A 26,189-nucleotide genomic window follows, 5' to 3' on the forward strand; every position below is an offset into this window, starting at 1 on the left:
AGATTTTACTGTCAAGTTGCGAAAATACTTGTAGTAGGACACTATGTACAATGTTATACATCAAAAGTAGTATAGTTTTAAAATTTTGCTTTAAGTAGAACACCCATCGGTTGAAACCTTATCGACAATGCTGCGTGACGGCAGAAATAACCTGGACAAGCTGTGTCAGAAAAAGTTCTCCTAATATGTTTTCTCTCGCCGTTAAACATAAATTATTCCTTTGATTGAAATGTAAATTTTTTAGAAAAGTGGGAGCTGCGTGCTAGGGATCTATGCCATCATCATCAAACCATTACAGGTATGGTCCACTACAGAGTATGGTTCTCCTTTCAGAGTTCTCCTCTCAGAGTGGGACGGGTTTAGACCGTAGTCAACCACGCTGGCGAAGTGCGAATTGGTGTACTTCACACGTCTTTGAGATTATTATAGAGAACTTTCACGCATGCACATATTAAACCACATGCATGTTTTCCTTCACCGTTTAAGCAAGTTAATATGTATTTAGTTCTTATCTCTCGGTACGAAAGTATATTGGATGTACCAATTAATAAATATATTATACACATCAATATGTGACCATGATCCGATCTGCGTGTCTATTGAAGTAATTTGACAATCATCCAACCATAAATACCCACGGTCTTTACAACGCTTCAGTTAGCTAAAATATCATTGTTCGCGTGTGAAATCGCATCCGCAGTTTTTTTGTCTATTATTTGTTAAGTTCATTATACTTTTGGATGAATTTAGAATGTAGATAATAAAATTTGGTATAAACACTTGAATGTTTATTGCAATAACAGACAGCAGTATAATTGGCAGTGGAAGTTATATCTTTGAGAGAAGTGATTGACGCCCATTTTGTAAATTCAATCTATCTGTAATCTGTTGATGAGTTGTTTTTTTATAAAAAAAAATATTGATATTTTTGACAATAAAAACGTTACTAAGAAATGAAAATATATTAATTGGACGTTATTCAATAAATCATCCATTAAGATTTGAGTACAGTAGGTAACCTAACCTAGCCTACGAAGTACAAAAGAACTAGGTCCAAACGCTGTCACACACTGTATCAACACCTAAGGAAAACGATAGCGCTATTTTTAAACATGTATATTTAGTCTAGTTCAGTGAAATATAAAAATTATTACAGTCAATAATAGTACAAATTGATCTTTAGACTTCCGATCCTTAAACTTAAAGAAAGCACGGTCTCATGCCATGCAAATCATGCATGACTTATTTACTAGTTCACTTTTTTATAGTTATAATTGATGGGCCAAGCAGAAAGCCCACCCACGGTGATAAATGAAAAACCATCGCCTCTAAACAGTGCAACACTTCGCAGGAACACGTCCTACAAAGGGCAGCCCTGCGTTCATCAATTATCAACATACCCTTAGGTGGTAAAATTCAAAATTCATCTATTTCAAGTATAATCACTTTTAAACGTCAAGTCAGTCAGTTTGTAGTAAGCTTGATGTGCTTTATACTTGCAACCACGCCGTCAGTTTTATGTAGGTATATCATCAAAATCATCATCATCATCATATCAACCACAATGAGTGGGTTCAGACCGTAGTCCACCAAGCTGGTCCAGTACGAATTGGTGGATAAATAGATATATATCTAGTTATATACTTATCTCTAGTACATCTCTAATACAAGAAAGTTTATAGATTGAAAGTTTAAATGAATATTTATTTTATACTAGGAAACCTTACACATTAGCTGCGGAATGACTTAGGATTTAGTTACGTCATTTCATTCACGAGTCACGTGTACACTGAACACTGCAGGGCGTATTTCATAATTCCATTCGTGGCCTTTGGGAAGCGTACTTGGGTATAGTACAGAGTGTTGTAGCACATCATCATCTTCATATCAACCCATTACCGGCCCACTGCAGAGCAAGGGTCTCCTCCCACAATGAGAACCGGTTAAGGCCTTAGTCCACCGCGCTGGCCCAGTGCAGATCGGTGGATTCCACACACCCTTGAGAACATTATGGAGAATTCCCAGCGTCCCTGACGCATGTGTCAGCCCAATTGTTTATCGTTTTTGCAACACACTATGAACGATACATATTTTAAACTAATTATATGTGCAACCAATGTCGCCTAAGACTTATTAAATTAAACTATTTGTAAAATTTTTTTGGAACCATGGAACTGTACATTATGAATGAAATAAATAAAAAACTTCTGTGTTAAACTTAAGAACTAGCCTGTTGTCGGTGTCGGTACCACGCTGGCCCAGTGCGTAATGGTTGACTTCACACACCTTTGAGAACGTTTTGGAGAACTCTCAGGCATGCAGGTTTCCTCACGACGTTTTCTTTCACCGTTGAATACAGATTGCTTGAAGCACATACTCACATATATATTTACATGCATTGCATCTAATAATACCTACGTTAGTTTTTGATTCAGATTATTATAATGTTATTATTAAATAATTCTGTTTGTAAATCGTGACATTGGGGTTGTCTAGTAATAAAGCTAAGAGTAATAATCGCGTGCCTGGTTGGCTCGTTCGCTATGAAATTTAACTCTGAGCTGAGACAATACAAGGTTATAACTGCATTTGCAATGTTACATGACACCAGAGTATTGTGTTACTTGGTTATTTAATTAGGGATGTCCAGCCTCCCGGAATTCTTAGGTAGATAAACAGTTCGGAATTCTCAAACGGGAAAGTTAAGAGAAAATTAAGAGAGAGGCTAAAAAGTTTACTTTATGTACCTTCTTATAGATTCCCTCTACAGTATGGCATCATTTTATTTTATAACTAGCAGTCGTTGGTGACTTCCTACGCGTATGAGTCAACATTAAAGAGAGATATATTATGCTTATTTTAGAACTTTTAAAGAGGAATAAATAATTCCGTCATAAGCAGGAACATTGTTTTGGCGTAATTTTGACCGTTTACGCATCGCACGCATCGGAAGCTTTCAAAAGTTAGATTTTTTCCTTGCATACCTTATTTATTATTGTTCCGTTCCTATTGGCCGTAGCGTGATTTTATATAGCCTATGCCTTCCTCAATAAATGGACAATCCAACACATAAAGCATTTTTTAAATCAGTTCAGACCTCAACCCTACAACCTCACAAACTTTACCTTTTTGCAATGAAGTATATATATATATTATAGCCGACATAAAATGCAGTAGGAAAATCTAACAGAATTTTTTACGATCTTTTTTCAGATCCACCATGGAACAGAATTTTTATAATATAGTATTCATTTATGACGTACTATTTAGTCTGCGTCAAACCAGCTAGTTCAGAATCGCTCGAAAGTATTTTGTTGTATTTTATATTATTGCGATAGCATTAGATAAAACGTTTGAAGCCGTCAATTTTACACAACTTTATTTTAATTTATAGCAATATGATGTAGGTGTATATGAATTTAAGAAACCTAATGTCATTTACATTTAGTCGCTTATCCTTTCATTCGCAACTTAAGTCAATAGAAAGTGCTAAAGTTGGTCACTGATATAGCGCGAACGGTTAAACACTGCCGAATTGTGAAATGCATTCAAAACAGTTAACGTTAAATAGTTGAAATGAATTTTGCCGTTAGTTGCTGTACAACTCATAAATTTTTTACGACCTCTATGGCAATAAGGTGCGAATACCTCACGCAAGTTAAGAATAAATCCCCAGATTAACTACCGGTTAGGTAAGTTGAGGAAATGGAAGACTTCGATTTTTGGTAGTTGCTTTCACTTATTGTAGACACCTTGATAAACTTAAAACTAATCAATGATTTTCGGAATGCACAGGATCCACCTTGGAAGCCACTGCGTCCTGGTAAATAATACTCAAAATGTGGAAATTATCCTAGATCTACTTTTATAAAGAGGGGTGAACGTTAATCTATTAAAGGGGTCTATATTATATCATGACACTATCTAACTTCTCCGAGAGCTGCTACTTACTTATATTCGGTACTTTATGAATAATAGAAAAGTGTTTTATTCATTACAAAGACAGTACGTAATGGTAGAGTTCAAATTGTTATGGCCCTGGGAATATCTCGCATCCGTAACATCACGTTTCACTTTCTTACAATAATGCTTTAGACTTCAAGTACTTGCACTATGTCTACAGTTCGTACCTACTCACTAAAGTTTACAAGATATTTTACGAACAAAATTCACATTTAAATACCTATTTGGGTACTTATGTTAGCAAAGCTGCCTTTATTTAAAAAGGGATCAGACTAGCCAAAATTATGCATAATCTGTGATATAAAGTAATTGTTTGAATACAAAATTAAATTCGGACTCACAACACAATTATGTTAGGTTAGAGCATTAGATCTCTGTGAAAAAATCTAAAAATCAAAATAATATTACGATTAGGGCAAGCATATTTTGCGAATAAACTATCATTATGAAGGCAAGCAATCAAAATCTGTTACAAAAATTTTGTTATTCAGGTAATAAAGGTTGCCTTCAAGATTGCCGGACCACGACAACGTTGCTTATTCTGAAACAAGTACGTCACCGCTAGCCTATTGACCGAGAAGGACACACGACAAACGAGTCCATTCTCTCCGGTACTTGCATAACTGTGCCAGCCTTTTTCTGTTTTTCTCGTCTGAACACGTTATACATTGAAATGTTCTAAATTCAAATTGAAACATAGTCCTAACCTTTACTCGGTATTGAACAGATTCTGGACTCGTCAGATTCGGGATTAGGCAGATTCAGGATAGTCACTGACCTTGTTAGTTATCAATGTACAGGCTATTGTCATTTTGTGTCTGTTTCCAATTGACTGTCGCCATTTTGCTCCTGTAAATTGTGAAGCTGTAAAACGAGTGTTCAAGGAACTAAAATTTTAATAACTGATATTATAGATCCGTTGCAGAGTACTCTATATGTCAAATGGATTACCATAATTTGAACTATGCACAGCCAGTGCAGATGTAATAATAGGTATAGGTCAATACCCTCTGCTCCAACTGCTTCCAGCTAACACAGAACAATAAGGTTCACCCATGAGCATACTCTCGTCAATTTTCGATGAACGGACAACTGCCAATGTCAAATACATGTCATAAATGAGAAGGGTTTTGGCAGTAGTCCACCAAGTGAGCTAAATCTGCTGCTAAATCTACAAATCCCTAATTGGTAGATTTAGCAGTAGTTGCATAAATTGAGATTGCAAAATATCTGTTTAGTATAAATTATTCACAATTTTTTTCACTATTTTACACTACGTCTGATCCAAATACACTTTGAAATAGTCGTAGTATTCCATTTATGCGTTTACATCTTATATTGGAGTTCCGTTTTCTGATATCCGAAAATTTTATTTCGGACCATAGTTACAGCAGTAGTTTTGGTATGGAATTATAGACGCTGATGGCCCCCGCAAAGCAAAACTGTATTTGCATACAAATGTGATTACAAACGGATTTTAGGTTGGATTTAAAATTATACATAAACCGCGATATATAAATATGAGTTTTATTAAAAAAAAACGTAATTATTAAAACTACAAGTCTTATAGACCACATAAATGCGTGTTCTGTTTATTATCATTAAGAAAGACAAACTTTCGCTCTCTGTTATAAATATCTTACGTATTTGTTAGTTCAGTGAATCCATCGACATTTTCAAGTGATAAATTGCAATGGTATTTGGAACAACATATGGAAATTATGTAAATTAATAATAATTTAATGAGGGTTTGACAACCTCATTATTCAATGCATATTATTAAGTATTTGTTTAAACAGTAAACAAAAACAAACGAATACAAAAAAGAATATAGCATACAAGTATAACTATTTAGTATCTATTTAATAAAAGACTGAGTGAAGGTTGGGTACATGCTTTTATAATGTGATTCTCACTTTTAATGTTTATATCAAACAATGCGTTAAATCTCCTTTATTTCATTAAGGTTACTAATTTCTTAATGACAAGGCTGCTTGGAAGCAGACCGCTCTGCTTTCATAAAAATGAAAAAAAATATCTCCCAGAGGATCTAAAACCATACGTTTATTACTGTTGCCCCATGCGTGACCGATGCGATGCCATTTTACTTAAATGTAAACACAGCTGATGTTTTGGTTGTCACTGCGTATCTTTTTTATTACTTTACTTGTTATTCCTTCGAAGGTTTTAAGATTTTCATTAATTTTATGAATACTGTAATACCCCGTCGGCTTTGCAGCCCCCCCCCCCCTCTTTTCTACAAACCTTGCATAAAAAAGTGGCCAAGCTGCAGCAAGAATAAACGTTTTGATTTTTTTATTCAACACCCATCAAAAACAAATTTGTAATCCAACTCATCTTCCACCTACCGCCAGACAACCAAGCGACGTCTGACAGACATTTTTTGATTAGGAATATGACATGCCAAGGCAACATAATGGTATAAATATTTCTGGGTCATACCTATTATTATAATATTATTCGAGAATTATTAATAATGATATTAAATACTGGCATCCGTTGACTACTATTGCGTCAAAGGGGGTGGCAAGAATAAGGTGCTGGAAAATAAATTATCAAGAAGTATAACAGTAAGATCGTTAAGAAAATTGTAATGTCACATAAAAGTTAAAATGTAATATGATATATATATATATATATATATATATATATATATAATATCAAAATTTCTTTATTCACGTAGGCCTATCACAGGCACTTATAAAGCGTTCATACATACATGTTACATAATTGTAAGGGGATGGTGATAACTTCGTTCGCCAACTTAATCTTAAAGCTGCGAGGGTTCCAAACGCGCCCTGGTCTAAGAAGAGCCCACAACAAACTTAGCCGGGTAATTTTTTTTTGTTTTTACCATCACACAGTTAATTTATTTAGCTATGAAGCTAGAGGAATTCACACCCAAGCTTTTTTTATTGTTTAAGTAATCCTTAATATTATAATATGATTTTTCTGTAAGCTTGTTTTATATAAACTTTGAACTTATTGAGAGACATCTCAAAGATTTCATTTGGTAATTTGTTATAAAATAATATACAATTGCCCTTGAATGAATTTGCAATTTTGTGTAGCCTAGTAAACTATATAAATATTAAGTATCATATAATGTATGTAAGCCGTATATATGCCGTAGGACGCAAGCGGCACAAAACCGTGGAATTCCCTATAAAAGACCTATGTCCAGCAGTGGACGTCTATTAGTTGGTGTGATCATGATGATGAATATATATATACTATAATATCCATGTAATATATTTGCAAATTATTTATGCATTCGTACGTAAAATCTTGTTTTTTGTAGACATATTGTGTATTTTTAGTAGATACGATTCATTATATTATTGGACCTTTAAATGAGCTAGCTGAGCAAGTAGTAACACTTTATAAAATCATCTTAATTACATCTTTGGGACGAGGTGGCTCTTAGAGAGCTAAGCTTTCATTTGTATACATCATATGTAAGTGTTTGTAATCACAGTTTAGTTTGGTATTTAAAAAAAAATTAAAATAGACATGTGTGGGCCATGCACATGCCCCCTTACGATATACCACTATCACTATACGATACGATACCCTATTCTGATGCATAAAAGCAAACTTTGAGGTATGAACAAATAATCCAGCAAAGCCTTTGACACAAAAGACTTTAATTCTAACAATATCATTCTAACTCGAAAGTGCTAACAAGGTTCAATTTGTGAGATCTTTGGGTTGTATGAGGTTATAAGTTATACAACACGACACCCAAACAGTTTTAATATGATTTCGCGTGACCCAAAACTGCCTCGACGACGTGTTGTCAAAATGTGTATTACAATCGCACGTGTTGCTTTCTCCGGCAGTGATCTATTTATACATCGTTAGGGTACTGTAGCGTTAATAGAAAAACATGTTGTCATCTGCATATTTTTACTAAGACAGACATTTATAGGTAAATGTTTGTATAAGCCCAGTCATGGCACTGAAGCATTGACGAACTTATTTACGAATTGCTATATTACAGACATTGTAGTTTGGCATTGAGACATGCTGTGGGCGAAAAACGATTAGCTCAAAAAGCACTTTAAGCCGTCGAACCCGATTAATTTCAATAACTTCTCATAATCATAATATATTATATATATTAAAATAATCCACACGTCGCCATCTAGCTCCAAAATAAGTGTAGCTTGTGTTATGGGTACTAAGATAGCTGATGAATTAATACTTACAATATACAGATTCATACACATACACTGAAAAAGACAAATATTTTTCAGTTGTTGGAATCGAACCAACGGCCTTGGAATCAGAAAGCAGTGCCGCTGCCCACTGCGCCAACCGGCTGTCGTTAAAATACGTTAAATACCCAACACCGCTTTGAGATCTGTATGTAGACCTCTCCTAGCAGTAGGACATTAATAAGTAGAGGATGATTTTTGATTAAAAAGCTTTACATTAAGTTTAAAGGCTGTTCTCTAACGATATTTTTTTTATTTTTTTATTTATTCTCTCCCGTAGGGAAAAGGCCAAGAATATCACAACGGATTATCTGTGTATATCACTGTTTCTTACGATAAAGTTTTACCAAGTCAAATTGACCTATGACTACAGATCCCTTATTACTTCCGACTTTGACCAGAGACATTTATAACATGAACAATGAGGAATTAAATAATTATGTCGTTGGTCAAGGATCATCGAGTACAATTTCAAACAACAAATTCGCACTTGCCCAGATTGCAGAATATTTCAATGTAAATATAAACCAGCTGGAACGATGCTATTGTTTCCGGCTATGACGTACATTTCACGGTGCCAAAGAAAATAACTTTAGGAAAACTTTTGCTTAAGCTTTTATATCTTTTTAAATATCGAACAAAATTCTCATTCGCAACTAGAAATATGTAACTCCGAGAAGTAATATTATTAAAATGTGTGCCTGTTGGTTTGTACTTCTTTCATGCAACAACAGCGAAATGGATGGATGTATTTTTTGCAGAGAGACAGTTTATAAGCCGGACATCATACATACATAGGCTACTATTTTTTATCATCAACATCATTATCGAAACTAACTGAAAGAGATGAACAATGAGAAGAGCTTAGACCGTAGTCCATCACGCTGGCCAAATGGTGATCGGAAGATTCCATACGCCTTTGAGAACATTATGGACAACTCTTAGGTAAGCTTGTTTTCGCACGATAAATCTTCAACGTTAAAGCAAGTAATATTTAATTGCTAAAATTAAAACCGCACCCAAAAGTTAGAAGTACATCGGGGATAGAACTCGGGTAACCGAAGTGGTATGCTGTGACCACATTCATTGGATTTTTATTTACATCCAAGTCTGTTCTCAGATGTTTTCACGGCAACGGAGGATCAAAAGTACCCTGTTATCGTATTTTTAGCATTTTCCTAAATAACGACCCGGCTGATTTTCTCTCCACTTTTTTCCTGTTCATGAACCAGTTCACTACATTTCTCTCTCTTTAGTCGGTCCCTCATGACTGAGGATCGTGATCACTGCTATGGCGAGTAATCTTGTCATATATGATCTCTCTCCATCGGGTCCTGTCTTTGGACATTTGTATTGCCTTATAGAAGGTACGGGCACCAGTTTATCTTAGTTGATCTGACCACCGGGTTGGAAATCTGCCACAGGGACGTTTTCCTTCTACATTTCCAACTACACGCGTTTCCACTCTATTGGCCAATCGCTAGTCATTCACTACATTTACTCCTTTTGATTGAGTAAATGTAGTGAATGACTAGATCGTTATGCACGAAGCTGATGATTCGTCAAAAAACAACATCTATGTCAATTCAGTTTCAGGTGAGCGTTTTAGAGACATTCGGTGGTGGATCATAATAGACGTTACTAGGTTGACAACGATGATATTGCCTTACTGGTAAAACCAAAGTTACACGTGGCCGGAAACTAAATCAAAACCTGTCGCAGTTTTATGTTATGACTGCATCAGTTCAGATACAATGGCGGGTCTAAATTGACGTTGTAGCCATCAAATCGATTAGTGAAAAAGTGACTACTTTGTAGTCACTGTACAATCTGTACCGTGTATGAACGTGCGCCCCTGAAACCGCTGAATAGGCCACGTCTTCACGTCTCGCTGAGCACCAAAGCGTTTCCACTCTATTGGCCAATCGCTAGTCATTCATCTCGCTTAGTATTACGTAATAATCTTTAACATCTGATACAAAATATCGGAGTTTCACGAAATAAATTTAACAGGAATCCATAGTCTCCACTTATATTAGGTACAAATGCGAAAGTGTTATGTTCCACATGAGTTTAGGGATTATGAATTATATGTATATTATTATTGAAGTGTTTATTTTTTGTTTACTTTTTGTTTCATTTTATTCCAAGTTGTATACACATACTTTGGTTTTTAGCTTAGAACAAACTTATATTTAGATCTACCTTTCGTTATTATCTGTATTGTGTACCTGATAACAATAAATAAATAAATAAATAAGTGTGTTTGTTTGGTTGTTTTCCTTCCTTCGCGCCCTAAATAAGCAACCAAGTAACGATTGAAAAATGATTTTTGGTGTGGTGCTAGTTGAAAGGACGGAGATTGATTAAGCCTCTTTTTGAACAATGAAAACAAAGATTCCCCAAGGAATTTAAATTAAACGCTCATAAATGCGAACGAAGAAAGTGGGCAACAGCTAGTTATAAATACGAAAGTGTGTCTGTTTGCTTGTTATCTAAGTTGGGCTCAACAGTTGAACCACTAATCATGAAATTTGGCAATAATGTAGCCCTGTAGATGGAATATCCAAAATGTGGGATATCTTAGGGTTTTAAAAAACAAAAAAAAAGCGGACGATGTCGCCACAGCTAGTAAATAATATGTTATATTTCTATCGCAATGTATAAATTAGGTATCTCTATACATATGAAAAAAGCGTAAACCGCTGAAGTTAGAAAATTGAAATATGGACAGTTGGTTTCTTTTATGACGCAAGCACCCCCTAAAAAAGGACTTTTATGTAACAAAAAACGTTCTTTATTTTAACCAAAAGTCCAAGGTTAAAATAAAGAACGTTTTCTTAAGAGGTTTTGATTTAAAAGTACAGCACAGTACCTTCGAATAAAAATTCAAATAGGGCTTAAAATATAACGCATATGTGTAAGTTGTGAATGAATTTTGAACGCGCGAATTTTGAATTTTAATCTCTTGCATATCAGTCGGATTTGAAAAATCTTTTTTGCATTTGATAGCCCTCTTTTTATGCAAGGTTGTAAGGCTATCGCTAAAATCTGACTCGACCTTCCAAAAGTGCTAATAAACAAGGCTTACATTAAATAAGTGAATTTTGAATTCAGAATTTGAATTTCAGACGAACCGGCGATGTAACGCGGTGGGTTAAGAATGAAATTTTGTAAAGGGTAAATTTACTTATTAGAAGTTGTACGCGGACCAAGTCGCGGGCAACCACTGGTAATAACACGAAATAAGTAGGTAAGAAATGACAACACTGACTCTAGTTTTAATACGCAAGCTAACATCATACCAGAGCTATTAAGCGAATAGTTTACTCGAAGCTATTAAGGCATTTTTTGCCTACTTGTATCACTTTCTAGTGTCATTTAAATGATGATTACTGTCTCGTATAGTTACTATACTTATACACCTATATACTCACCTACAATGTTTAGCAAATGTTTCGTGACAATATTTGATCATTATCGAAACAAAAGATGTGTAAATTAGGCACATGTATTAAAAAGTAGATACACTATTGTTTCAACTTTGGATTTGTATAGTCTATTGTCAATACAAATAATATAAATACATCTAATATAATGTATATTTAAGCGGTGATAGCCTTAGTAGGTAAGGCTTTCCTTTCGTGGACACCGAGTTCGGTTCCTTGCACCACTGACTTTTCGGAGTTATGTGCGTTTTTAATTTAAGCAATTTAATTTATACTTGCTCTAATGTTAAAGGTAAATATCGTGGAGACCTGCATGCTTGAGAGGCTGAGAGTACTCCATAATGTTCTCAACGGCATGTGAAGTCTACCAAACCCGCACTTGGCCAGCTTGGTAGACTAAACCCTTCTCATTCTGAGAGGATCTACCCGTGCTCTGTAGTGGGCCATGCTCTGTAGTGGGCCATGCTCTGTAGTGGGACATGCTCTATAGTGGGCCATGCTCTGTAGTGGGCATGGGTTAATGATGATGTCGAAGGTGTATTTATAGGTATGTATGTTTTAACCGATTAAGGATTTCTATGGGTTTATTTAACTGCTCTACCCTTAAAAGGTTAGCCCGCTACAATCTGAGTCCAAATTCACATACCTACTACCGCATAAGACTACAGCACGGTTAGCATAGGCAGGAGACAATTATCTCCCCGGGGAAAGGATAAAAATTTAACTTCTCCCACAGCTTTATCAACTCTCAGAGCACTGGCGCACACATATAAATAACTAGCGTACCCAGCCCGCTTCGCCGGGCTAGATTTTGCTTTATTTTATTTAAACAATAAACTTACATCATTAAATTTTTAATAAAAGCTGTATTTGACAGTTTGACAGTTAAAAAATAGGAGTGCTCCGATCGTCACCAAACTTTACAGGATTACTCGCCAGGTCAATCCGGAGATTCCCTGAAAGTTTCATTGAAATCGGTCCAGCCGTTTCGGAGCCTATACGGAACATACCCACACCCTTTCTCTTATATATATATTTTTTACGAGTATATATATATAGATAGATATCCAAATAACATATATGTATATGTAATATTAAAAGGGGGTAATCTTCTCCTATTCCCTATCCCCGTGCTATAGCAAGATTACACGTGAATTATATCAGGGGATATAATCGAGGGATATAATTTTTATCTCCTGCGTGTGCTAGCCCTGCAGAGAGTGGCTATCTTGTACTAGAATTTAAAAAATCTTAATTTTTTACGTTATATTTAAAATTTTAACAAATTACTCACTAATATATCTTGGACTATATACCTGGGACAGAATATATATATACCATTTCGCGAAAAACACTATCAAATCCTACTCTAGATAATAGAGCAAAAACTTTATAATAAGATGTTTCTCTTGCATACAGTATACAATAGTGCACAGAAGAAGGTGCATTTACATTAATAATTAATGCAAACTTACGTTAGCCATTTCATAACTTAATCGGTTTAATTAGAAAGTATCTTACATGATCACAGGTAGGTATAAAATCGGTAAACGTGTTGGAAAAACGTAAAAGTTTTGTAAATATTATGAGAGACAGTAAAAGGATCTATAAAACTTTTATATAGATCCTTTTACTTTCTTTCAACCTCCTTGGTGCAGTAGTGAGGGCTGGGGTCCTGTAAGTAAGAGGTTTACCATTTATAACTCAAGAACGGCTGGACCAATTATTATGATATTTAATTTTTTGGATTTACCTTATACCGAAATAGGATGATAATCATTAAAATATAACATTCATAAAAATAAAAGATCCGCGTTACGAAGACCAGGATAAATAAATCTTAAATTAACTAACACAACTTTCTTTTATATATATAGATGTAGGTACCTTTTATCTTTTCATGCTATTCAGTATATAATACACTAGACTTTTTTAATTCCGAATAAACTACTAAGTAATTAGTATTATAAATGAACATGTGACATGCACAAGTCTTATGCTAAAAGTAGATTCAGAGCTACGTAAGTAATGATCTTATGTTTTTCTCTTTTTACCCAGTGTTGTTTTTCCGCGAGACCTACATTTTGATGATAAGATATTATGTCAAGTGCTCCGTCCCCTAGAAGAAGCTCCCAACAAGATGCTCTCCAGTTGCTTTTGCTTGTTTGCAAAAAATAATGATTCACATCATCATCACAATGTGCGAGAATAAAAGATTATGTAAGCACTTACATAATATGGTTTTCCGTGGACAAAAGCGTATGGTACGAATAAGCACTTAGTGGAAATGAGTTTTAATAAGACATCATTAAAGTAAACCAGGTACGTTGTTGACATCTTGAAATAAAATTGTTAACGACCACGCTAAAATTAACCAATTATTAAATGGTATTTAACTAATTATTTAATTTTCACTCAAATCATGATATAGTACTTAATCACCTTAATCCGTTTAAAGGAATCAGGTATCTACCTAGACTACATATCTACTCGTATTGTATGGGGTAGTCGTAACCACGTTGGACAAATGTTGAAAAAAAAGAGAAAAAATAAACGAGAAGTGCCTACAGCGTGCCAAATGTAAGATTTCTACCTACATTTTCCTAATGGTGGGCGCTCTTTTGATACCATATAAATCGTAGTTCATTTTAAGGCGATCTAATAAGTAAACGTAGGTATAAAATCTCATACTTTCCACTCTGAAAATTTCTGTGATACAACAATAAAAACGAATAAAAGTTCAAAGGTACATTGGTATGTACCACTAACAAATTACAAAGACGTAGGGGATTTAAAAATAATCACCACATAAGCCCCCAAACAAAAGTCTGACTCGAACTAAGAATTATTTCAAGTCGCAAACTAATGCACATTGCACATTATATGCCGGTTATAACATAATATCTTAATACGATAAACAGAAAGAAACCACTGTTTACTAAACCATGTCACGTAACAAGCGACAAAGGCAGTTTTGTACGTTTCATCGCTTATACTTTTAACTCTGTCATATGTTAATTTAGGACGCGTATGATAAAGCCGAGGTGTTCGCAAAAAACAATCACCTTTATATCGTTTTGTACTTACTTCTTTCAACGTAGTATTTCTTTAGTAAATTTTACAATGCTTCATTTTACCCCTAATATTATTTGCTATTTATTATCCTGTATAAATAAATTACAGCATGGGCAGGGCACATTTTTGGTCCCAGGATAACGATAAACTTTCTCCCGCAACTTTATCGACTCTCCAAGCTTTGGCTCACAAGCAGCGAATAGAGGTTTTCTAAATACCTCGGGAATCGTTTGTTTTCCTACTATAAAATGTATCATGAGTTTCTCTCCTTCTATTAAAGTAACTCTTTGCCAAAAATCAAGCTTAATTAGGAAGGGAAGAAAGCACAAACTATTATTTTTGATTATTGGTAAGTACTTGTATATTACTACTTGTACTTCTATATTGGTTTTATAATTGTAATTCTTATTTTAGGGATGCGAAGGTATTTCTTACAAAACTGTTATTTAAAAATAAACCTGATATAAGTGATGGGTTTATTAAAAAATAAAACTGCTATAAGTGATAGTAGTAACTACTTAGTTAGCGTCCCTAAATAAAAAATAAAATATTATACTCAGCAATTTAAAAATTTCATACGTAGTTTATATTTCGGATACCTTACGCTTGAGATGATTTTGGTATTATATAACAGTTTTTGTATTTATGCCAACTATTGATTCATAGAGGTTATATGCGTAATAGCTGTTTTTGAAAAAAAATGGCGGTCTCTATGATTATGTAACACCATAAACACAAAAAAAACCTAAACCTCTTTGGAAGTAGTGTAAAAATTAAACATAATAAGATAGCAAAATCTAATTAGCAAATATAATTTATCACTTAATTTATAAATCTAATACCTATTGTACTATCGTCTATTGCGAATGCCATTTGTTAATCAGGGAACATTTGATACTAGCGCGGCGTTTCGTAAATAGGTAGTTTATTATTGCCACAAAACATTATTTACATTGGTTTACCTGTTAAAATACGTTACCTATTCATGGTATACATTTATTCAAAATTCATTTATTTCAAGTAGGCCTAATATTAGCACTTTTAAACGTCAAGTCTGTCTGTTTGTTGTGACTCTACCACCGGTGCGGAAGGCAGATTCTACCGAGAACGGACGGCAAGAACGGCAAGAAACTCAGCCGAATTGACTATTGATTAGCTATTACATTAATGAATAAAATATAATTACTTAAATATTTAATTAAGGTTCAAACTCTACAAATACGACTGCCAGAGCAATCTTAGAAAACTGAGATTACAGATCACTATGATTATCATTTTATGTAATTCACGACCACAGCTAGATTTAGTATCTTGTAGGGATTTCAAAATTCTACGGTCTTGTGCCGCCTGCGACCAGCGACTTCCTGCCACGTAGTGGGGTCTCCTACTAATGTTGAGTTTTACAGTGGGAGATCGCCATTCCAGCAGCTTGGAGCTTCCCTTTTCTGAGCTGTGTGTCCCGCCTATCGCCAGCTTAGCATCGTAACTATTGAAGCTATATTAGTAATTCTGGCTCTCCTACGGATCTCCTCATTCCTGATTTTGCCATGTAGAAATACTCCTAGAATAGCTCTCTCCGTTTTCCTCTGAATGGTACTTTTCTTACTTAACAAGCAAGTTTCGGAGCAATAAGTCACCACTGGCAACACGGACTATTCAAAGACTCTTCTGATTATACAAATTGCTATAATTGTTTTATTTTTAGCCCTGACAACTAAATTATACAGGCACGTAAATAGCTATCTTTATCCTGTGATCGCTTTGAAGTCATAACAAATAGGAGTCTCGATCGATGCCCCGAGGATATATTATCTTCGCTTTACTATCCAGTACCTAAGCTAGTAGGGTTACCATAGCCAAGTTAACAAAATTTCAAGGTCATAAATGTAACTTACCAAATTTATTCTCTAAGATACCTACTAAGGTACGTTAGTATTCTCGATAATTTTATAACTTGTGTGAAAATCGTCTATTCCTAATAGGCATGGCACACAGTTACATTAAATTATAAAAATGTGCTTTAATAAAACTTAACCTTAAAATATTTTTGACGCCACGCAAAAGACAACCTTATATTTTTTTATTAAAATCATTATCCAAACATAGAGAAAGAATCAAATACACATAACAGGAGGCTAGTATTTTCCATTAATTATGCCTCCAAGACCAATGAGAGCGGTGATAGCCCAGTGGGTAAAACTTCGACTTCACTTTCGGGGAGTTCGAAACCATACACGCATACAATATATACGCATCTCTAACTTTTATGAGTTATGTGCGTTTAAACCAATTAAAAAATCACTTACTTCAACAGTGAAGGAAAACATCGTGAGGAAACCTGCATGCCTGACCATTCTCTATAATGTTCTCAAAGGTGTGTGCAGACTGCAGTCTACCAATCCGCCGCCCAGCCTTGGCCCTTCTGATTGTGGAAAGAGACCCATGCCCTACAGTGGTCCGGTAATGATGATGATGATGATGATTATGCCTCAAAGACCAATTCTATTTGCACAAGCCTAATGAGTCTATACTGAAAACCCACGGAAGGTAAGTTAACGGCAAAATTTAGAACTACTTAATTAAAACTATTCACAACTCAGGCAGTATTAGATGGTTCATTATTTCACTCTTGATGCCAAAGTCACAAAGGATGCCACTAAACGAAGCGTTTAAAACCATATATAAATGTAAAAGGGTGTATGTTTGTTTGTGACCTAAGCTCGGCTCAAACACCGTACCGAGCTTGCATTTTGGAGACTGACCAAGAATGTTTGCACGTAAAAAAACTAAGGTTGTATATATTTCATCACTCATTCTTTCACTATAACATTTTCACTTGAAATAACCGATCCAATTTTCACATCACCGATGGTATCAGATGTGACGATTTCGTTATAAGGAAATATCAGTTGTATTATCAGTGGCGTGCACTTCATACATGCACAAAAGCACTGCATATGTATAGGATTTTTTTCCATTTTATGCAATTTTTCTGCTGTATGCATACCCTGGTAAGAAACCCAGTGCACTCCACTGTGTATCATTGATAGCCCTATAGTGCTACTAGATCCTAACCGGTTCCACTGATACAGAAAAGTTATAGTCATCTCGCCTCGAAACCTAGTCGAACCTTGTTTTTATACGCTTATCTACACAATTACTCCATAAGTATTTAGAAAAACACTTGAAATAGAAACGTAAAGAAACGCATCGTTTTCTTTTACTTTCCAATTAGAGGTTAGACCCAGTTCATCATTGTTTGCATAAATTATTAATAAATCTTTCTATGTTTCACATAATTATTAATGTAATAAATACATCGGAAATTAATAAAATATTCCAAATAGTTCAGATATTTCACAATTTACTTTCAAACGTTTTTTTACCAAAAATACACAGTTACAAGTAGCTTTCGTATTTTTTCGTTCTTTTAATACTATTATAATTTTATCTAACACTGAATGTATGCAGGAAGTAAGTAATTGCGTCTAAATTATACCTACCTTACAGCTTATCTTTCCACAATATTGTGAGAAAAAGAAATACTATATACATATTACAACAAAGTAAATTATTTATGTTGGCACTCTATCTGTTTTCTACATTGTTACAATCATTCAAAGAAAAAAATGTCCTTAGTTCGTGCGCGTTACGCGTACGAATAGTTAGAAGGTAAGTAGGTACCTCACTTTAAACCTATACACAATAATTATATTGTTGAGTAACATAGCTCCGTAAATTATTTAACTACGGTTGTACTTAAAATTTAAATTGTGTCCAACTTAATTGAGTTTATAATAATAATAATAATAATAATAATAAAGTTTTTATTTAAAGGCATATAAACCCATATATCAGCTTTTATATACAAAGAAATCTATAATTAAATGTATACATTAAAACTTAAATCTAACTGAAATAGTTAATAAACTTATTTCAGATGTCATAGGTTCTTATTTTATTTTTTGTTCCAGTCCCGATGAACAGACAGCCAATAGTCTGAAATAGGACTCGGCATCCCCTCACAGACGACCCTAAGTATTCCATTGTTAGAGTTCCTAATCCTTTCCCAAAAGGATGCTACACGAGCTCTAACAATACAATAAAAGCATGCAGAAAGCAAAACTTATTTAAATAATAGCCGGAATCGTGATCGACCTTTAGTTATTATAACTCTAAAAAAATCAGACAAACATATAATGACAGAAAAACCTGTTTTTTTTATTTTAGCAATTAAACATCACTTGTTTAGGAAAACATCGCGAGGAAACCCGCATGCCTGAAAAATCTCCATGAAGTTTCCAAAAGTGTCTACCGCCCTTCGCAAGCGTGGTGGTCTTCCAAAATCACCTCAAATGATGAATGGATGTCCCCAAAATCCAAGGTATACAAATAATACCCGTAACCCATACCAGGGTACGGCTCTACCTCTTCTAATTCAGGAATTAGAAGATGTAGAGGCGCCAAGTAAACGGCCTGTAATGAGATAATTAAAAAAAAACTTTTGAGTTGAAACCAACTTTATACTAAAATATTTATTATATTATAAGTATAGATAACGACCTACCCCAGCTTCGCAATGTTGATACAAATGCCGGGCAATTAAGAGTGATTAATAAGAGTATGAAAACTACAGGATATCTATAAGATTAAATATCTTCGAATTTCTTGTCTTTGTTCTACTATAATTTGCATGTACCATACTACTTGTAAACCTTCCTCTTGAAACACTCTATCTATTGCTGAAAATTGCATTTAAATCCGTTGCGTAGTTTAAAAGATCTAAGCGTACAAACGGCGAATCTTTATATTTTATACTATGTAAAGATGGGATTATATTTTGCTGTGGTAGGATAAAAAGCCTTTACTTTGCCTTCTTCGGGTTGGGTATCACAAAATGAGTAGACAAACGAAGTGATATAAACGCATTCTCAATAAAACGATAAACTATCTACCGTTTTTTCTTGTTTCTGATCATAATTATGAATGCGAAAGTGTTTGTTTGTTTTTTTATCCTTCCTTCACGATCTAACTTAGCAATCAATCAACTTGATTTTTGGCATACAGTTAGTCGGTAAGACGCAGGACAAACCCGTTCCCACGTGATTTCTAAAAAAATCGTAATAAACGAGAACGAAGAACGCGGGACACCCCTAGTAAATTATAATTTCCTATCTAATCAAGGCAAAATATTATATATTTATATTATAGAAAAAACCAAATAGGTATTCGGTAAGTATGTGTTCAATGAAAATGGCACCTCTCCAAAACCGACGACAGTGTTTACAAACATTACAGGAACGAATGAAAATAATCGTACATAAGACCGAAGTATTACAAAGCGATGATTTAAAAGCATTCATGATATAAATGAGGTATTAACAACTGTAACCGATGTGCAGAATAATGTTATATTACGAGTAATTGTGCATTTTTTACTATCTTTCATATTAAGGCTTATTTTTGACAAGATTGTCGTCTCCTCAGGTCATCTCAATGTTTCATAAAGTCTGAATCTGTGGTCTAGCTGTCATGTTGACAATAGACTGTCACGTCAAAAGATGTGATTATCTCAGAGTAATGCACGAATAATGAATATATATTACGACTTTTGCCCGCGTTTATAACGGTTTTTTACAAACCTTGGGGAAACCGTATTTTTGACAAAAAAATGTTTTGTAGTTTGCAGTTATGAAGCTTTATTAACCACATGTCCAAAACTCAAAGCGTTAATAGTTGAGGAGTTGACCTGAAACTTCACCAGCAGCTCCTTTATTGTGACGAGCATAAATTGCTTACCTACTATCTATTCTATATTATATACCTTATTCGAAGCGCCTTGGAATACTTATTATTGTACATAGTTCGATATCCATCATTGTTCATCATCATCAGTTCACTTAATCAAATGGTGCATTTCAGAAGAAAATGTTCAAGTTACATAAACAAATACTCAAATCGCCACAGGTGTGCCTTTAATATTTAAAGATTTCTCTCAAATTTTTCAGGATCCCTCCATTAAATCTTCACCAAATTAAATTGGGATAGTACCTACATAACAAACAAAAAAGAATCATCAAAATCTGCTTAGAATTAGCGGAATAATCGCGTAACAATTTTTTTTATGTTTATAGACGAGTGCTTGGCTGCAATCACACCTGATGGTGATGATGCTGCCTAAGGTGAAGCGCACTTGCCTAGAAGATGCCTATTCACTATTGATTTGAAGGTACTCATATTGTAGGTACTGGGGAAAGTAGAAGCTGGAAGAGCATTCAAAAACAAAAAATAAATCTATCGAATTGAGAACCTCCTCCTTTTTTTTAAGTCGGTTGAAAAGTAGCCTATGTTACTCTCCGTCCTTTCCACTAAAAGGGGCCTTTCGTACTAAAGGGTCTGTGAAATAACAGTCACATGACTGGACACCTACGCTTCAAATGCCCGGTGTAGTGATGCTTGGTTTATAAGCGATGATTTTGTCCGTCAATAATTACTATTAAAAAAGGAATTCTGCCAAAAATCAAGTTGATCGGTTGCTCAGTTAGGGCGAGAAGGAACGACAAACAAACAACACACACTTTCGCATAAATTATAATATAAATAAGGATTCTGAGGCGGTGATTGACATGATATTTATGTAGAACAAATAGCAACTGAATTGTTAAAAATCAGAAATATACATTCTTGCATTAGCTGATTCTAATTTTAACAAATAATAATTATTATAGTTAATCTCGACTATAAGTTCTGCTCTACATACAAATATTAATTTAAATAATTTAATTTCACTGTATTAAAAATGCATTATGCCGTTGGAAATACGAACGCCTACATAATACCTTTCTTAACTAATATTAAATAATTAATTATCATAATTATTATGAGATGAATTAAGTTCACGATTACATTACAAACCTGAAATTAAATAAGCGAAAATTGCCTTTTAAGTGCAAACAAACGAACGCATTATCAATTTCTCTCTGAATGCAACGAAGTATAGATATAAAGAAAGAACTTACTAGGTACAATATTCTAGTATATATTATCTATAAATCATATAGTACCTATCTAAGATTGAAGATAGTTTGAAATATCTTATTACAAGATAAGTACAGGATCGCTGAACCAGCCAGTGGAGTAGCCTTGTTAAATTCGGCACCTACTCACTTCCTTATTAATTAATTACTCGTTGCCTCAGCCAATGTTGACAATATCATCGTTATCATCATACCAACCCATTACCGTCCCACTACAGGGCACGGGTCTCCTCCCATAATGAGAAAGCCATAGTTCACCACGCCGCGCTGGCCTAGTGCGGATTAATGGCTTCCACACACTTGTTAGAACATTATGGAGAACTCTCAGGCATGCAGCTTTCGATATTTGCCTTCAACATTGAAGCTAGTGATATGTCAAGAATGAATTGGCATCTTCTAGCCAAGCGCCCTCCATCTTAGGCTGCATCATCGCTTACCATCAGTTGTGATTGCAGTCAAGCGCTATCAACATTAAAAAATTCTTAAAACGCGCATAACTTAAAAAAGTAACGGATTCGAACTCATCCCTACGAAAGTAAAGTCCTACTCACTGGGCTATATGCTAGTGCAGAAATTCAGTACCTATATACAGTTTTAAACATCAAATAACATATTGACAATGTGCCAGTCAAATAGAGACACAAAAAATTGCCGGACGTGATTCAGGCACCATCCTCATATCTCTTACTTCTGGTTATCAATTATCATTCAATAAACGTCACGAATTACGGACATCTAATTACACTGACTGGCTCACTACAGGCCCGCATGTAAGCACGCAACTCGCTACTTATTGGTTGCGACATCACTTTCACTCGCTAACTACTGTATTATATTCTATCATTATTAACAGAAGCTATCTATTGTTATAGATTTACTTTCATTACATTTAGCATAGAGTAGAATTATCTTACAAATGAGCGCCATCCTAGATATTCAAGGAGAAAAAGGATTCTGTGCATTCCAAGACTATACCTAAAGATTAAGTAACTTAATCTTTAGGTATAGTTTCAGAATAGACAGATGTGGTCAGAATAGACAGATGTGGTCGGATCAGCTCTACTGCTAACTGAACGTGGTAACATCCTTTTTTAACTGTGTACCTATTTGGTATAGTTAAGTATGATGCGTTATTTCCTGTCATCATATGTGCAATGCTCATCTTTAGTGTTAAAGTACGTAGTAGGCGTTCTTCCTCATTGGCGATAAGTGCATCTGATCCGTCAGCTGTATTATACCTAGTAGCTATTGTATTCAATGCAATAATGAAGTGGCTTTAACAAATTAAACTTACCATAAGGTCGGTTTTTATTTCAAGTAATTTATTTCGAAGGTTATTCGCTTGTTTAACCTCGATAAAGTATTGAAACAAAAAAGGGCATCGCGTCTTAAAACTTGTCAAATAAATGAAGTACTTTACGGTGGACGAATTTGCTTGTTTACATCCACCTTGTCGCTTTCTTTTCATGACTAGGTATGAGAATCTCTTGTGGAACGATATGGAAGCAAGACCCAAAGTACCAACTGTTTTTTTAGTAGTTGATGGTCTCAGCTAATCACCAACATTAGCTGAGGTCATCGTAATGATAATGATAATGGTGGCCAAAAGATTTATCTTTAAACTAATACTGAAAACTTTTTGTTGACAGTCTCAGATGACAGTGAAAAGTGTTCGAATCTGCCTTTGATTGTATAGCTACATATACCTATCAAAGAACACAAATACAATCCAATTAAATTAGGCTTCATTATGATAAATTTTATAAAATTTTAACATTTCCGTAACCTTGGCTTTTCATGCATGAAAAACCTCTATCTAAAGTAATAAAATACCTATCTAATTACTTGCACCAATGAAACTAAATAATCATTTGCCGAAATCACTTCTGTCCTTTACTTTTGCCAGGAAGTAAGGATTGTTAAAAAACTTAATTGCTTTGCCATGATCTTTAAAAACACGGAACTACTGAACAGTATACCACGCCATATCTTTCATATGATCGATATTAATTCTAACGTAACCTCCATATATCTTCAGACTTATTAGCGATCAAACGAGAAACGAATGTAACGCCAAATAGCGTGGTCATAATAAATCATCACGCTATCAACAGATGCATGCCCAAAATAAACGGTACGGTAGACGATGGTAGTAATGCTAGTAGCCAATTGGCCGGTAGTCAAACAATCAAGCAAAAGAACGTGTAATTCACCGGTTCAATGACAAAAGCAAACAATGCCTAACGTCGAATTCGAACGATGGCAATTGCAGCTTATTATTGTATCAATGGAGAAATTCATGGAGTGGGCGATGTGGCGAAACAGTCATCGCAACAAACCACAGAAACGTATTTGAATGCGTCCAGTATGTCGTTTTAACCGCGTGTGCCAATCTTAATATGTAAACAAAGTTTGTGTACCGAGGAGCACGTTGTTATCATATCGTTCCTATCATTATCAGTACTTCGATAACTTTGTTAATATAACACATTTTAAAGTTCCCAAACTTGCATTTTATTGGCAAGATCATTTCCAACATTATAAACCAAAACTGTTGCTTGTTGTAACAATTAACAATTAATATTAAACCTGCCTGAAATTAGTACCTAATCATAGATTTTATTTAACAACAACAAATGAGAAACAGATGTTTATTCAGGCAATTGACAACTAATTGGTGATCCTTGAGATACGCATCCAGATAAATTAATTGAGGGTCCAATTGTAGCATTCTTAATCGATTCAGATGTAATTTGTGTTGACAAAGCTCCTTGTTTGAATACAAAGCCTAAAGACGAATAAGAATGAAAGACAAAGTAGGTAAGTAAATCTAAATTTTCGGCGATGTTTTCGCTGAAAGCTATAGCTAAATAGAGTAATATGTTTACCTGTTTTTGCGTTTTGTCAGGAAGGATGACAGAAAGCTCAAAAGATCTATTCTTTTTATCACGGCTGCCAGATCTCATTAGTTTCGAAGAGGTTCGCGTTATGCTCTGCGCCTTCTCGGGCAGTTTCAGCGCCACGATGGACATGCTGCGTGAAAGGCGCCTTCCAAGTTTGCGCGTGCGCAAGGACATCGAACCGGTAAGCCCTCGCCTCCGAGTCTCCTGCGAGGGCACATCCTCCACAATCACACCATCCTCACTAGCACCAGCCATATCTTTCAACACAATATTTGAACACAACGTCAACAATCACATCTCCCCAAGTCGAACAAAACTGACACCGAAACACTAGAAAGTCTTACTGAGTCATCCTCAGATCCGTCTTGCAATTGAACTTTAATGTTTAATCCGCATCGTAACTGCAAACCGATCGCGAGGGTCGCTCGGTTCGAGCGGGTCCAGTGCAGATCATATGGTCACGGAGCCGGTTTGGGTAGCACGCCGAACTATCTTAGGACTAGAAAATATGATCGTTATTTTAAAAATCACTGTTTTGTTATCAACTTCTCACAACTGTAAATAGATATTCAATGTTTCGCTCCTTTCGTACGCAGCTAACATGAGTATTGCGTTTAAATAGGGCGCGTTATCGAACGTAATGTGTTGAGGAGTGAGGACACGACGTGCGCGCCGGCGTTCGCGGTTTGAGCGACTACGGACTAGAATGGTTCAAGTCTCGATGCACGGAACGCTAACCGCCCCCGCCGTGGCCGTTCGACTCCGGCAACACAACAGCTAGAAAATCCAATTACTTATCGAATCATTGTAGCACTAAATGCTGCGACACCGAACAAATACTCTTTTGTTTTGCCACAATGAGCGAAACAGCGCTCCCACGAGATTTTTGACTTTGAATCAGGACATGCAGAGATCTGAACAAACTCACTTAACGGAACGTCTTGATTTATTTAAACACTGTACCGTTTCATGTCGGCATACCTAATAATTTAGTAAGTAAATATAACTTTAAAAATATTGAGCGATTTCGTTCAAAAATGTATGAAATATATATGGCTATATTCATAGGTACATACACAGAATGAATTAGATCTAGACTATAATAAAGGTAGGTTATTCACTGAGTTCGTTGCAGGTCTATGGATTTCAAGGTAAGCTTGGTTATAAATGCTTTAATCTCATTTTATACAAGTATGTAGGTACCTACCATACTTAACTTGAAACTACAATGAGTAATAATATAATCTTCATCATACATGCGGAGATTCAATCAAGTTACAGCATCTTAGATTCAGGTTCAGCTTAGGTTCACCGGCAAAGTATTTAATATACTAGCTGTTCACCGCGCTCTTTGTCCGCGTTTATAACGGTATTTTAAAACCCCCGGTGGAACCGTTTGTTTTCCTGGGATTAAAAATAGCCTATGTTACTCTCCGTGCTTACAACTAACTCTACGCCAAAAATCTAGTTAATAGGTTGTTTAATTAGAACGTGAAGAACGGACAAAAACAGAAACAAACA

At 35.0% G+C, this 26,189-nt stretch overlaps 1 protein-coding gene across 1 annotated transcript in view; it reads right to left on the bottom strand.

Moving 5' to 3' along the window:
• The window catches only part of LOC120630810, a 186,086-nt gene extending 160,740 nt beyond the window's left edge, over positions 1–25,346 (bottom strand). Inside the window, exon 1 of the mRNA XM_039900101.1 lies at positions 24,654–25,346. Coding sequence (XP_039756035.1) covers positions 24,654–24,923 — 270 coding nt within the window. The 5' untranslated portion in view covers positions 24,924–25,346. The remainder of the gene's footprint in view (positions 1–24,653) is intronic.
• Between the last annotated feature and the right edge of the window lie 843 nt (positions 25,347–26,189).

Source organism: Pararge aegeria, chromosome 17 (genome assembly GCF_905163445.1).
Source record: "Pararge aegeria chromosome 17, ilParAegt1.1, whole genome shotgun sequence".
Taxonomy (NCBI): Eukaryota; Metazoa; Arthropoda; class Insecta; order Lepidoptera; family Nymphalidae; genus Pararge; species Pararge aegeria.